The 14,814-nt window shown below is 53.6% G+C and overlaps 1 protein-coding gene across 4 annotated transcripts in view; it reads right to left on the bottom strand.

Moving 5' to 3' along the window:
- ADCY3 (adenylate cyclase 3) overlaps positions 1–14,814 on the bottom strand; it is a 96,357-nt gene that overhangs the window by 41,586 nt on the left and 39,957 nt on the right. For all 4 annotated transcript variants that reach the window (XM_061554501.1, XM_061554503.1, XM_061554504.1 and 1 more), the window contains exon 5: positions 12,122–12,252. In XM_061554501.1, the coding sequence (XP_061410485.1) occupies positions 12,122–12,252 (131 nt within the window). The remainder of the gene's footprint in view (positions 1–12,121; positions 12,253–14,814) is intronic.

Genomic DNA, 14,814 nt, shown 5'->3' with positions numbered 1-14,814 from the left:
TGTTAGAGGAGGGGGGCGCCTTGACAAATGAATTTGCATATCAACAGAGGAATTTAGCATATTTATGGAAAATTCAGATATGGGATTAGTCACTACTTGTGTAATGCGTAGGAGGTGGGGGGGGGAGGGGGTCTCAAAGTCTTATTATGCCCGTGCATTATGTAGGATTAGCAGCAACAAAGGGAGGAGGTAGAGTTAGAAGTAATAAAGGGAAGGTATTTTAATAGTAAGGAGCTGCAGCAGCCAAACCACCACGTAAAAAAAAACTAAAATATAAACTACATCAATATCATCAATATACTAAATATACTCTCCAATAAGCTGAGCTACTAACAGTAAGTCATACATTACAATTCTGTCGCAAAAATATAATATGCCTCCAGCTAAACTGTTTCCTTACATCACACGGATCTACCCCATACTATATACTGCCATAGACAAACCTAGTGTAATATTACAATGTATAGTCTAAGGTATAGGGTGATATATAGTAATGCAGTATATAATTTAATTTTGGGTTTGTCTATGGCAGTATATCGTACGGGGTAGATCCGTGTGATGCAAGGAAAAAGTTTATAATATGGAGGCATATTATTTTTTTTGCGACATAGAATTGTAATGTATGACTTACTGTTAGTACCATTAGTACCTCATTTGCCAGTAAAAATATGATCATTGGTTTTTTACCCTCTTATCTGGCAACAAAACTGACACCTTTTTTTACGAGGAGTCATGTTTGCATAGACCACAATACCTGCAGTCATAATGCAAACAAAAAACATAACTCTGATAATGTATGCACTGTCCTTGAAGTTGATTGGTCCACACCGGAGACAGCTTTCCTTAGAGCCTAGTCTCACATGGGTTGGACCAGATGACGCCAAAAGGCACACAACTCAAAGACAATGCATCATCAGAGTATGAGAGCTCGGGGTAAGCATTTACACCATTGGTACCTCATTTGCCAGTAAAAAATATGATAATTGGTTTTTTACCCTCTTATCTGGCAACAAAACTGACACCTTTTTTACGAGGAGTCATGTTTGCATAGACCACAATACCTGCAGTCATAATGCAAACAAAAAACATAACTCTGATAAGAGTTATATCTCTGTTAAGAGTTATAACTCTTATCTGAGTTATAACTCTGATAAGAGTTATGTATTTATCATATTTTTTACTGGCAAATGAGGTACCAATGGTGTAAATGCTTACCCCGAGCTCTCATACTCTGATGATGCATTGTCTTTGAGTTGTGTGCCTTTTGGCGTCATCTGGTCCAACCCATGTGAGACTAGGCTCTAAGGAAAGCTGTCTCCGGTGTGGACCAATCAACTTCAAGGACAGTGCATACATTATCAGAGTTATGTTTTTTGTTTGCATTATGACTGCAGGTATTGTGGTCTATGCAAACATGACTCCTCGTAAAAAAAGGTGTCAGTTTTGTTGCCAGATAAGAGGGTAAAAAAAACAATTATCTTACTGTTAGTAGCTCAGCTTATTGGAGAGTATATATAGTATATTGATGCTATTGATGTAGTTTATATTTTAGTTTTTTTTACGTGGTGGTTTGGCTGCTGCAGCTCCTTACTATTAAAATTCCTTCCCTTTATTGCTACTAACCCTACCTCCTCCCTTTGTTGCTGCTAATCCTACATAATGCACGGGCATAATATGACTTTGAGACCCCCCCCCCCCCCCACCTCCTACGCATTCCACAAGTAGTGACTAATCCCATATCTGCATTTTCCATAAATATGCTAAATTCCTATGTTGATATGCAAATTCCTTTGTAAAGGTGCCCTCCTCCTCTAACCCAGCTTAAATATACGCTGCCAAGCTTGGTGGTGTTCATTCAGATGCTGTCTTTCCGACAGACCTGTTCTTCACCTGAGGACGGCTGCTTGCGTTGTGGCCGAAACGTCGTGAGAATTTTATAATGTTTTATTTGTATTATTTTATTATTTCCCTTCTACGTGACTTTACCGAAAGAACCAAGAAGATGAATCCCTGCAGTCACGAAAGCTTTAAATCGAAACGTTCTCCTCAGTGAGGCAGATGTGATAGCTGCCTCCCCTGGCGCTTTTTCATTGCAGTTTCATGACGAGACCAGCGAGCCTAAATATATTTATACACAAACGTGAAATAAGTTACCTGGAGTATAGAAGGCGAGGACATGACATGAAGGGGTCTACAAACATTATATTGGTGACATACTGAGATAGTAACAGGCACGCGCTTATTGCCCGCGCTCCATCCAGTTACTGAGGGGTTGCGCAATCAGAGGGGAGGCTGAGCTCGTCGCTGCCTCACCTCTCGTCTCTTCCTGTATTTGCAGCAGAGCTCCGCAAATTTGGCGATTTTGACAATAAAAATGATTGGAATCGTACAGAAATAACATTTATAACACAGATCAGTGGAAAAATCTTCATATTTATTTCATTTGATTATTCTTTTTTTTTACTTTTCGTAACAGCTATTTTCATTGGAGTATGACAGGTGAAGCTCTGCCTCCCCTGCCTCCCCTGGTATGTGTGTATGTGGGTGCGTGTGTGTATATGGGTCATCTTGTTGGGTGACTTCAATGCCCCAGTTGGTCATGATGCTGGCACCTGGTCTGGAGTGATTGGAAGGCATGGGCCAGATCAGCTCAATAACAACGGTAGGAGGCTGCTAGATTTTTGTGCAGCCCATGGGCTTGTAATTACCAACACGATCTTCTGGCATCGGCGCATCCACACAACATCATGGATGCATGCCGGGTCCAAGCAAGAACATCTGCTGGACTACATAGTGATGGACCAGCGGATGCGAGCCCATGTCCTTGACACCAGGACCTACCGTGGAGCTGATCTGCCCTCTGACTATCGACTAGTCATCTGTAAGATGCACCTGCCATTCTTCCACTCCGGTGGTGGGTGTACACCCAGAACCCCATTCAAACCCAAGGTGGCCTGGTCTCAGCTAGCTGATGAAAGTTGCAAGTGAGAATTTAATCATCGCTTGCGGCTGGGGTTAGCATCGTCTCCCACTTCTCCTGATGTCGAGGGGAAATGGGCGAGGTTTATGACTGTGGCTCATGCAGCTGCAATGGCTGCTTTGGGTACACGGTCCAGACCTCCTCAGAGACCCTGGCTGACAAAGGAGGTTTTCAGGCTGGCTGAGAAAAAGCGACAGGCCCACTCTCATTGTCTACAGCATCCTACGTCAGAGAATGAGGAGGCTTACCGCAGCCTTTGCTCGGAGGTTCGGAGAGCCGTGAGGTGCTGCAAAAATGGTTGGTGGTCGCGGGTTGCTGAGGATATGGAGTCTGCCTCAATGGCCCGCAATCACAAATCACTCTTTAATTTCATCAAAAAAGTAACCTGCAGTGCCACACCTAATTACCATCATTAGGAGAAAGAACGGTGATCCAATCTCCGACCCTCAGGTACAGGTTTGCAGATTTGTTGAGCATTTCTGTGAGGTCCAGGGGAAGGGGAAATCCCTCAGCCTTGAAAACATAATGGGACAAAGTGGGGATGACCCTGCTGAGGCTGCGGTGCCTCAAATATTGGAAGAGGTCACCCCCTGTGAGTGGCTGGCTGAGGTGCCATCTGTTGAGGAAGTACTGAAGGCGATCCAGAGCCTGAGACCAAGTAAGGCACCGGGCAGAGATGATCTCCCAAGCGAAATGCTGAGGGAGGGTGGCGTTTGTGCACAGATTGCCCTACATGACATCATAACACCAATCTGCACCACTGGACGGGTTCCGCAGGATTGGAAGGATGCCCTGGTGTTCCCCCTCTCACTGACCATTGACTTGTCTTTAAAAAGGGGGACCGCACTGACTGTAACAACTACAGGGGCATCTCACTCCTCAGTGTGCCGGGTAAGGTCCTGGCAAGGATTATTCAACATCGCCTTGCTAGGCACGCTGAGGAGAGGCTTGCGGAGCCCCAATGCGGTTTCAGGAAAGGGCGGTCCTGCACAGATGCCATATTTTCTGTCCGTCTGCTACAGCAGAGGTGTAGGGAATTCCAAAAAGACCTACATCTCTGCTTTATTGACCTGGTCAAGGCCTATGATACCATCAGTAGGACTGGGCTCTGGGTTGTTCTTCGTGCTTTCGGAGTCCCTGACCCTCTGCTCACGATCATTAAGGACCTTCATGATGGTGAGCGGGCCCGGGTAAAACTACGTGGCCGGGAGTTGGAGCCTTTCCCTGTACACCTTGGGGTGCGACAGGGATGGCCTCTGGCTCCCAAATTATTTAACATCTATTTTGACCACGTAGTTCGTGAAGCCTTCAATAGCTGTACCGGGGGAATTTCCTTTTGGTACAGATATAATGGGAGGCTGATCGATGCCCGGGTGCGATCAAGGGATGGCTCCCTATTGGTCAACCACGTTATGCATGCGGATGATTTGGTAATAGCTGCTCATTCACAGGAGGAGTTTGAGACGCTGCCGCTGAGACTGGAGCGTGCCACTAAGAGGTGCGGCCTTACCATCAGCCCCACCAAAACTAAGCACCTGCCTGGATATTTTGTACCATCGGACACTCCACCCCCACAACTCCCAATTGGTGATGGGGCAGTTATGGAGGGAGTGGAGAGTTTCCCATACCTGGGCAGTGTGCTTATGACCGGCTCCAGTTTATCAGCAGAGGTCTCACTCCGAATCAGTCGAGCGGCAATATCTTTTCATCGGTTGCGTAATGCTGTGTGGAAGCTACCTGGTCTGTCGCTCCGCACGAAGCTTCAGGTCTTCTCGGCCACGGTCATTCCCTCCCTTCTCTACGCTTGCGAGACGTGGACCCCCCTGGTGGAGCATCTTCGCCGGTTGGAAACATTTAGGCTGGCCTGCCTACGATCCATCCTGGGTTTAACCAGGCTGGATTGTGTGAGGAGCTCACAATTCCTTGAAAGATCTGGGCAAAGTCCCATCGGTGAGCTCCTCCGGCAGGCAAGGCTGCGTTGGCTGGGTCATGTAGCCCGCATGCCCAGCCACCGCATGCCTAAACAGCTTTTGTTCGGCCGGATCGAGGGGGCTAGACGGGCGCGGCACGGGCTGGAGAAGAGATGGAGTGATGTGGTACAGGAGGACGTGGAGCTGAGTGGACTTGCCGATGACTTGTACCAGCGGTGTCAAGATCGGCCTCAGTGGAGGAGGCTCGTGAAGGACGCTACTGGGCAGTTGGAGGCAGTCGCCCTCCAACAACAACGGAGGGCGGAGGAGCGACGCTCACAACAACGAGCGGAGCGCCGGGTGGCTAAAGCACAGCAAGTTGGTACAGTAGGGGGCACAGGTGGTGCATCAGCCAGTCATCTCGGTCATCTCGGTCAGTCGACCAGTGGCACCTGGGTCTGCCCCGTGACCTCCTGCCAGCGGGCTTTCGACTTTTAACGTGGCCTCAAGGTGCACTTGGCCTGGCACAAGCGTCGTGGTGACGTCACCGCCACTTAGTGGCGAATGACAGTTGTTGTTGTTGTGTGTGTATATGGGTGTGTGTGTGTATATGGGTGTGTGTGTATATGGGTGTGTTTGTATATGGGTGTGTGTTTGTATGTGTGTGTGTATATGGGTGTTGTGTGTATATGGGTGTGTGTATATGGGTGTGTTTGTATGTGTGTGTGTGTGCGAGTGCTCTCCGTGTCCGTCACGCACGCTAATTTGCCGTCTCATTTTGCCCGTCCCTCATCTCACGTCTCGGCACAGCGCCTCCTCGGAAACCGTCACCATGGCGACCGTCGCCCCTGGTGACGGTCGCCGGGGGCAACCGCTCGAATATCGCCATGACGACAGCCGGGGCGGACCCGATGAGCCCAGATCGGGGGTGGGAAACAGCAGAAAAAAAAACAACACCAAAACGACAATATGATGCGTGCGCGTGTGTGTGTGTGCGTGCACGTGTGTGTGCGTGCGTGTGGATGCGCGTGCACGTGCATTCGCGTGCGTGTGCGTGCATGTGCGTGTGTGCGTGCGAGTGTATAAAGATCCCCTGTGTAGCCTTGACAGGCTGTTGGGGCAAGTGCTGTTAGCGAGCAGCTATGAAGGATGGCACGGCCAGTACCCCGTGCCAGCCGATTTTGTCTCCCCAGGACCGGTGTTGAAATACCGCACCGACCACACATTTAAGGCTGAGTTGACCTGGTAGTGGCCTAGGACCGATTCAGATATATTCGTCACCGAACATCGTCCGTGATCGGGAATTGAACAAGCACACACTCGCACGCACGCACACACACTGACGTACTCACAATCATACACTCTCACGCACACTCACACACTCGCTCGCACGCACGCACACAGGTTGGCATGGCGCCGAAACGGTACACGAGGGGGTGGGTGGCCAGCACCACGCCCGGCCGCCTTTGTCTCCCCAGTGGCGATGTTTACACACCGCACCAGTTTCTCATTTCAGGCTGAGTCGACCTAGGGGAGGCCCAGCACCGGTTCAAATAATCGTCACTGGTGTTGGGGAGCGGTGGTGTAGCGGTTAGTGCGCTGCGCTATGAACCTGGCGACCCGGGTTTGATTCCCGCTCACGGCCAATACCGGTGACGATTATCTGAACCGGTCCTGGGCCTCTCCTTGGTCGACTCAGCCTTAAATGAGTACCTGGTGCGATATTTCAACACCGGTCCTGGGGAGACAAAATCGGCTGGCACGGGGTGCTGGCCGTACCATCCTTCATAGCTGGTCGCTGACAGCACTTGCCCCAACAGTCTGTTAAGGCTACACGGGGGATCTTTGTTTTGTCTTTGTCCCATGTACGTGCTTGTGTGCTTGCGTGCTTGACCTGTCGTACGCGTGTGTGTGCGTGTGCATCTCGCCTGGCACAAGCACTGTGGTGCTGTCAATGTCACTGAGTGGTGAATGGCGGCCGTTGTTGTTGTTGTGTGTCTATGTCTGTGTCCATGTATCGGTGCGCGTGTCTGTCTGCATATATCTGGGTCTGCCTGTGCGTGTGTGTGCATGTCTGCGTGTGTGCGTAAACGCCTGTTTGTGTGCACATGGCCTCTTTGTGTAACTGTGTACGTGTGTAGCTGTGTAGGTGTGTTGCTGTGTGTGTGTGTAGCTGTGTAGGTGTGTTGCTGTGTGTGTGTAGCTGTGTATGTGTTGCTGTGTGTGTGTAGCTGAGTACTTGTGTGTATAACTGTGTATGTGTAGCTGAGTACACGTGTAGCTATGTATGCGTGTAGCTGGGTATGTGTTTAGCTGTGTACGCGTGTAGCTGGGTACGTGTGTGGCTGAATACGCGTGTAGCTGTGTATGTGTAGCTGTGTATGCGTGTAGTTGTGTACGCGTGTGTAGCTGTGTACGTGTGTAGCTGTGTACCTGTGTATGTGTGTCGCTATGTACGCGTGTAGCTCTGTACGCGTGTAGCTGAGTACATGTGTTGCTGTGTACACGTGCATATCAGCGCATGTATGTGGAGAGCGGTAGTGTAGTGGTTAACCGCTACAAATACAGAGCTATAGACACTAACAGGCATGCAGGCAAGCTCCCATGCATCGCCGCTCAGGAGACCAAGGCGCTTGGGTGCATTGCTGGCCACTCACCCCCTTATGTACCGTGCTGGCCTTAATAGGTGCTCGCCAACTCCACTTTCCTGGACGTGATTTGGTCGCAACTCCTACAGGCGCATTGGTCGAGAGCGATGGCATCGGCTTGGGAAGGCGTTCATCCAGCAGTGGATCGACCATGGCCGATGCTGGCGACAAGGATGGGTGACTGCTCAAGTGGCTCTCACTCCACTCTAGAACCTGGGCCACCCGTCGATGGCTCCACCCCAGACATGAAGCCCGCACCTCAGCGGTGGGCCAGCTCAGCCCTCGTTGCTCTGGCATGGCCACGATGAACTTCAACTACGAGGTGAGGCCCACTCAGCGCTATACAGCTCCTTTTTTAGAAGCGGCCTGGCTATGAAAAATGAATAGCCCAACGAAGTGGGATTATTGCGTGGTTTGAATAGCGGCCGAATGCTCGGAACGCGTGATGTTCATTCTCAACGTGGAGGGGAGAAAATGGAGGACCCGGAGAAAAAATGTACAAGATCTTGGGGCCAAATATACAGCGGCAGGTGGCAGGGTCGGGATCGAACCCACGATCTCCTGCACACCAGGCGAGGTAGTTAACATCTCATAGCCACCGTGGCGCCCCTTGATGAACACCCCCGGACCACACAGGTAGCTACCACAATGGTGTGCGTGCGCGTGCGTGTGTGCGTGTATGCGTGTATGCGTTCGGCAAAACAACCCCCTACCTCCTCGTTGGTGCCGGACAGTAACGCTGTGGTGAGCAGTGCCACGGGGGGAGGGTAAATTTCGATTGTCCATTCCCCTCATGGCGTTTGTAGCCATCACAGCGGCCAAAGGGGACTCTGGACAGGTGTGAGGGGCTGGTAACCCCTCCACCTTTAATTAATTACCACTAAACCACAAAATAAAAATATAATTAAGCTTGTGCCGGAGGCCCCGGGGAGACAGGCGTCTATGACGTCTCCTGGCCAAACCCCATTTGGCGGAGCCAGGAGATTGAATCCTTATCCTCGGGGCTCCTTCAGAAACAGCAAAAAGCCACTGCGGGTGGCCACGTGGAATGTTAGAATGCTCACTGCGGAGGAGAGCCTGCCACTCCTCTGTCGGGAGCTGGACCGGTACTGCCTGGATATCTGTGGTATTCAGGAGATCCGGTGCTTTCAGAGCCCCTGACTCTCTGCTCACGATCATTAAGGACCTTCATGATGGTGAGCGGGCCCAGGTAATACTACGTGGCCGGGATTCAGAGCCATTCCCTGTTCACCTTGGTGTGCGGATTATTTAACATCTATTTCGCTCACGTAGTTCGTGAAGCCTTCGATGGCTGTATTGGAGGAATTTCCATCTGGTACAGATACAATGGAAGGCTGATCGATGCCCGGGTGCGGTCAAGGGATGGCTCCCTATTGGTCAACCTTGTTACGTACGCCGATGATCTGGTAATTGCTGCTCACTCAGAGGAGTTGGAGGCGTTGCTGCTGAACCTGGAGCGTACCACTAAGAGGTGGGGTCTGACCATCAGCCTCACCAAAACTAAGCACCTGCCTGGGTATTTTGTACTATCGGACACTCCACCCCCACAACTCCCAATCGGTGATGGGGCAGTTGTGGAGAGAGTGGAGAGTTTCCCATACCTGGGCAGTGTGCTCATAACCAGCTCCAGTTTGACCGCAGAGGTCTCACTCCGAATTAGTTGAGCGGCATTATCTTTTCATCGGCTGCGTAACGCTGTGTGGAATCTACCTGGTCTGTCGCTCCACACGAAGCTTCAGGTCTTCTCGGCCAAAGTCATTCCATCCCTTCTCTACGCCTGTGTAACGTGGACCCCCCTAATGGAACATCTTCGCCGCAGGGAGTCGACAGCACGGGTGACTGGGGGAAGGGGGTTCCAGACTGTGGGGGCAGCAGAGGAGATTGGGCAACCTCCCATCTGAGCCAAGGTTTGAGTGGGGGCTCTGACAGAATGCCTGGGTTGCTGGGGCGGACAGTGCGTGGAGGGGAGAAGAGTGAGATGAGAGGGGAGAGGTAGGAGAGTGGGTGGAGGGGAGTAGAGTGAGATGAGATGGGAGAGGCAGGAGAGTAAGTGGATGATGTTGAAGCTGCAGGAGATGCTGTGCAGGTGGAGGTGTCCTGCACAGTTGTGATTCACAGTGAGGAGCTTTGCAGCCACGTTCAACGGAACGCTGAACCGGTCATGTCTCAGAGTAAATTCTGCAGGCTCGGTGTACTTTGAGGCTATCACGTGCAATGTGTCAGGGGACAGGCACAGCGACCATGGGTTAACAGACTCCATAGACTAACAAACACATGAGCTCACACACACCCCACACACACACAACCCAAACAAACACACACACCCCGCACACACACACCCCCAAATACAATACAAAGATCCCCCTATAGTCTTAACAGACTGTAGGGGCAAGTGCTGTTAGCAAGCACCTATGAAGGCTGGCATGGCACACGAGTGGGTTGGAAGCCAACACCACGCCCGGCCGCCGTTGTCTCCAAAGTGACGATGTTTACACACTGCACCAGGTACTCACTTCAGGCTGAGTCGACCTAGGGTAGGTCCAGGACCGGTTCAGATAATCGTCACTGGGTGTTGGCCGTGAGCGGGAATCAAATCCAGGTGCGCAGTAGGCTAACCGCTACACTCCCGCTACCACACAAACACTCCACACACACCGTCACACACCGTGCACGCAAAGACCCCCGCACACACACACAGATACACACACCGCACACACAGTCACACACCCTGCATACACACAGCCTGGCCACACACACACCCCGTACACACACACACACCGTCACACACTCTGCACACACAGACACTCTGCACACACATACACACTCCGCACACACCGTCACACACCCTGCACACACATACGTCGCACACACACACGCCGCACACACACACCCCGCACACACAAACACGTCTAGGTTGCTATCGGCTGCTGCTGATGGGCTATGCGGTGGGCAGCCTCGAGCAGTGCGGCAACACCCTTCATCGTCCCCCGCACTCTCTACGCTCCCACGTCGGCGCTCTCCACTTTCCACCGTCCGGCACCGGCCAGCGCGGCGAGCGTACGGTCTGGCAGCCCCCCCCCCGCCCTCGCCCGGCCCTCGCCCGGCAGCGGACAGACGCGAAGGCCGCACGCGCCGCTGGGCGAGAGGTGGGCACGGCCGCGGCTCCGGCGCCGACTCCCGTGGCCGTTCCCCGCGGCGGCGGCACGCGGCCTCCCCCCCGGCGTGAGGCGGTGCACGTGGCGGGCGCTTTCTCGACCCGCTGGGCGCGGCGGGGCCGCGAGGGTGTCAGATTGACCTGCGGCACGCGACGCGGGCGCCGACGCTGAGATTCGCCCTCCGTCGGCTTTCCTCTTTCCCTGCGCCGTCGCGCCCCCCTCTCTCTCCCTCTCCGTCGACCCCCGACCCCCGACCTCCCCGTCGCTCAAACAAACAACAACAAACTGCTCTCTCTCTCTCTCCCTTCCTCTTCACCACACTGGCAAGCGGAATGGAGGCACAAAATAATTGGGCAATCATAGGGCCCGAGTGCATTCTGACAAACGACGCAGCAACTGTGTTTTCTTCCGAAGCAATTAGCCTTGGGAATTACACTTTCGCTGCCACGCGTGGGAGATCTCGGTCAGCGTGACATCCCCCAGCCCCGTCTCACTCAGGTTGACGCGCGGGGACGGCCACGGATGGTGGCGAGCGACGGGCGTTCGTGTTGGGGCTGTGTGTGCGTGAGGGGTGCCGGATCCCTGGAGAATTCCTCGCCATTCACAGCCACCCGCTCTCGCTTTCTCTTATTCATGCCACCTTCTCATTCATCGTGCAGTCTGTGTTTGTTGAGGACCAATATTGCTATTGTTGTTGTTTCAGTCATCCCTGCTCGCATGGGTTTCAACTGGGTTCTCTAGTTCTCTCCGATAGCTAAAAAAAAACCCGCGTGCAATGTCAACCGAAATATTATCTGCGAAAATTTTTCAATGGGATTACACATGGCAACAACTCTCCTGCAAACAAAAAATTGGCGGGAACCTCCTGTGTATTAAGGAAGCGCCACAATCATCTTGGATAGCCGGTCAGCCTGTGGCTGTATCTGCGGCACTGTGCTGCTGCCTGCTACGCTTCCATTACCTCAAAATCTACAGGAAAATTGAACGTCTGTAGGGCCACACTCCTTCCTCTTAATGCCCCACCCCCTTACTATTTAGCCTCACCCCTTCCTGATTAGGCCCCACCCCTCCCTAATGAGGCTTTTTTTCTCTGTTTCGGCTCCTGCACCTTTCCATTTAGGCCTGACCCCTTCTGTGTAGACCACGCACCTTCCTCCGGACACGCACAGGGTTGGGCTGGCATGGGGTGGTGATGGGGGATTGTGGAAAGAGGGGGAGGGTTGGAGGCAGTGAGTGAGCGCGTGCAGTAGGGGTACACGTATGTGTGTACGTTGAACTTCTTTCGCACCGTACGTAGCCAACCGTGCTAATCGGGGTATGGGTGGAGGTGGGGTGGCCGCACGGCCACAATCCTAGCGAGCAGCAGTAGAGTAGGCCGTGATGCGGTGAAGCAGCGTGCGTCCGTACCTGACGTTCTCGTGCCGGTACATGTACATGGTGTTGAACTGCTGCTGCTCCTTTAACTTCTTGTCCTTCTTCATGTCCTTGAGCATCTCGTCAGCGATGTGCTTGGGCAGGATGGACAGGAGCAGCTTCTCCTGCGGGAAGGGCACAATTGTCGTAAACCGGCATAAGCGTCGCCTCCATCGGCCAAGAAAAATCACCACCACCACGATCACCATCATATTGCTACGAGCACCGGTGTGGCATAGGGTGCTTGGCACGGGTGCCCAGTGCAAGCGATGGCACATGATTGGCACTCGCAGCAGTTCATATCGGGGGCAAGGCTCACCGACGGAGCGCTCGCGAGGGGCGAACCACATCCCCGTCTCTTTCTGCTCTCAAGCGTGAACCGCCCGATGGGCCTTTGTGCAGGCTGCAGCGACGACAGCCAGGCTGGACGAGGTCCCGCGTGACGCGGGGACACGCTCGGGGGACGAGACGCGAAACGCGCTCGGGGGACGAGACGCGGGGACGAGACGCGGGGACGAGACGCGGGGACGAGACGCGGGGACGAGACGCGGGGACGAGACGTGGGGGACGAGACGCGGGGACACGCTCGGGGGACGAGACGTGGGGACACGCTCGGGGGACGAGACGCGGGGACACGCTCGGGGGACGAGACGCGGGGACACGCTCGGGGGACGAGACGTGGGGACACGCTCGGGGGACGAGACGTGGGGACACGCTCGGGGGACGAGACGGGGGGACACGCTCGGGGGACGAGACGGGGGGACACGCTCGGGGGACGAGACGTGGGGACACGCTCGGGGGACGAGACGGGGGGACACGCTCGGGGGACGAGACGTGGGGACTCGCTCGGGGGACGAGACGTGGGGACACGCTCGGGGGACGAGATGCGGGGACACGCTCGGGGGACGAGACGCGGGGACACGCTCGGGGGACGAGACACGGGAAACGAGACGCGGGGACACGCAGTGTTCCACAGCACGGCTCCGCTGGCGGCTCCAAATAATTTTATCTCCCCTAGTAAATAGGATGGCGAAGAGTCTCCCCTAGTAAACAGGATGGCGAAGAGTCTCTCCTGAAATTTGAAATTGCCACCTTCAACAATGTTGAGTGTTTAATGGTACAAAGTAATTTACAAAGTGTTTGCAAGAAAAAGATTTCCAAAATGCAAACGTACCGAGCAGAAATCACCGCCCGTTCGGGACGCGCATCGAGAGTCCCACACAGCGTTACGTCCCCGGCTGGAGTTCGGTGGCCTGAGCTCATTGCAGCCACGGGGCTGGCAACCCAGAACGAGCATACTCGCCCGGCACACCACACCCAGGATACCTCTCGCTCTACTGGCCGTGGCTGCGTCTTGTCACACGTCAATGTTGTAGCTAACCGGCAGGAACCCACAAAATGTGCGAATGAGAAATTGAGCCCTGGGTTTTGTTGACTGAACGTAATGCACAACCAGCGGGAGCACTGTGTTCAGTGAACGAATGAGCAGCGTGAATGAGCGGATGCGACAACGCCACCGGCCAACTCACAAACGGCTCGCACGTTTGCGTACACACACACACGCATACACGAGCACACACAAGACAAAGATCCCCTGTGTAGCCTTTTAACAGACTGCTGGGGAAAGTGCTGTTAGCGAGTAGCACCTATGAAGGCCGACACGGCACACGAGGGCGTGGGCGGCCAACACCACGCCCGGCCGTCTTTGTATTCCCAGTGGCGATGTTTACACATCGCACCAGGTACTCATTTGAGTGGGAATCTAATGGTTCAAATAATCTTCACTGGTGAGGCCATGAGCGGGAATCAAACTCATGTCCCCGAGTTAATAGCACAGCCTGCTAAACGCTACACAATTGCAAAAATAAGACAAAGATCCCCCGAAAAGACTGTAGGGCAAGTGCTGTTAGCAAGCACCTATAAAGGCCAGCACGGCACACGAGGGGGTGGGTGGCCAACACCACGCCCGGCCGCCTTTGTCTCACTCATAGCGATGTTTACACATCGCATCAGGTACTCATTTGAGGCTGAGTCGACCTAGGGGAGGCCCACGACCGGTTCAAATAATCGTCACTGGTGTTGGCCGTGAGCGGAAATCGAACTCGGGTCGCCGGGTTCGCAGCACAGCGCGCTAACCACTACACTACCGCTCCCCACACACTATTGCTCACACACAGACGGACAAACACCTAAACAACACGAGGCGTTCCGGGGCACTACATCTCACAGCTACAGCCACACTGACGCACGCGCACACACAGCCACATGTTTAACCCCGGCGTGGCCGCCGAACGAGCACGGTGTTGCACATTCCTCCACAAGAACCCCATTTCCTGCCGATGCTTCTGCACAACATCAAAACCCACGGGTGTGTGTGCAGACACAGAAGGTGCCCTTCCCCCTCCGGCTTCATCACATGAGACCGAACGCTAACGAGGATCTCGTGCAAATCCATCCAGCGGCCTGGCTTGGCCGGTGTCAAGAGATGTTCCAAGCGTCGTGCTCCACTCGCGACGCAGGCCAAGGGTGGAGCTACCCGAGTAGTGAGCGGGGCTATAGGGCAAGGTTGAGGGGCTATCTGCGTAGTGAAAGGGGCTACCTAAGTAGTGGGCGGGGCTACCAGAGTAGGGGGCGGGGCTACTGGCGTAATAGGCAGGGCTACCCGAATAGTGGGTGGGGCTAACCGA

Source organism: Lethenteron reissneri, chromosome 20 (assembly GCF_015708825.2).
Source record: "Lethenteron reissneri isolate LAM-NWPU_2019-01 chromosome 20, ASM1570882v1, whole genome shotgun sequence".
NCBI classification, from domain to species: Eukaryota; Metazoa; Chordata; class Hyperoartia; order Petromyzontiformes; family Petromyzontidae; genus Lethenteron; species Lethenteron reissneri.
The sequence above is the reverse complement of the archived record's forward strand: the minus strand, read 5'-3'. Positions and strand labels throughout refer to the sequence as shown.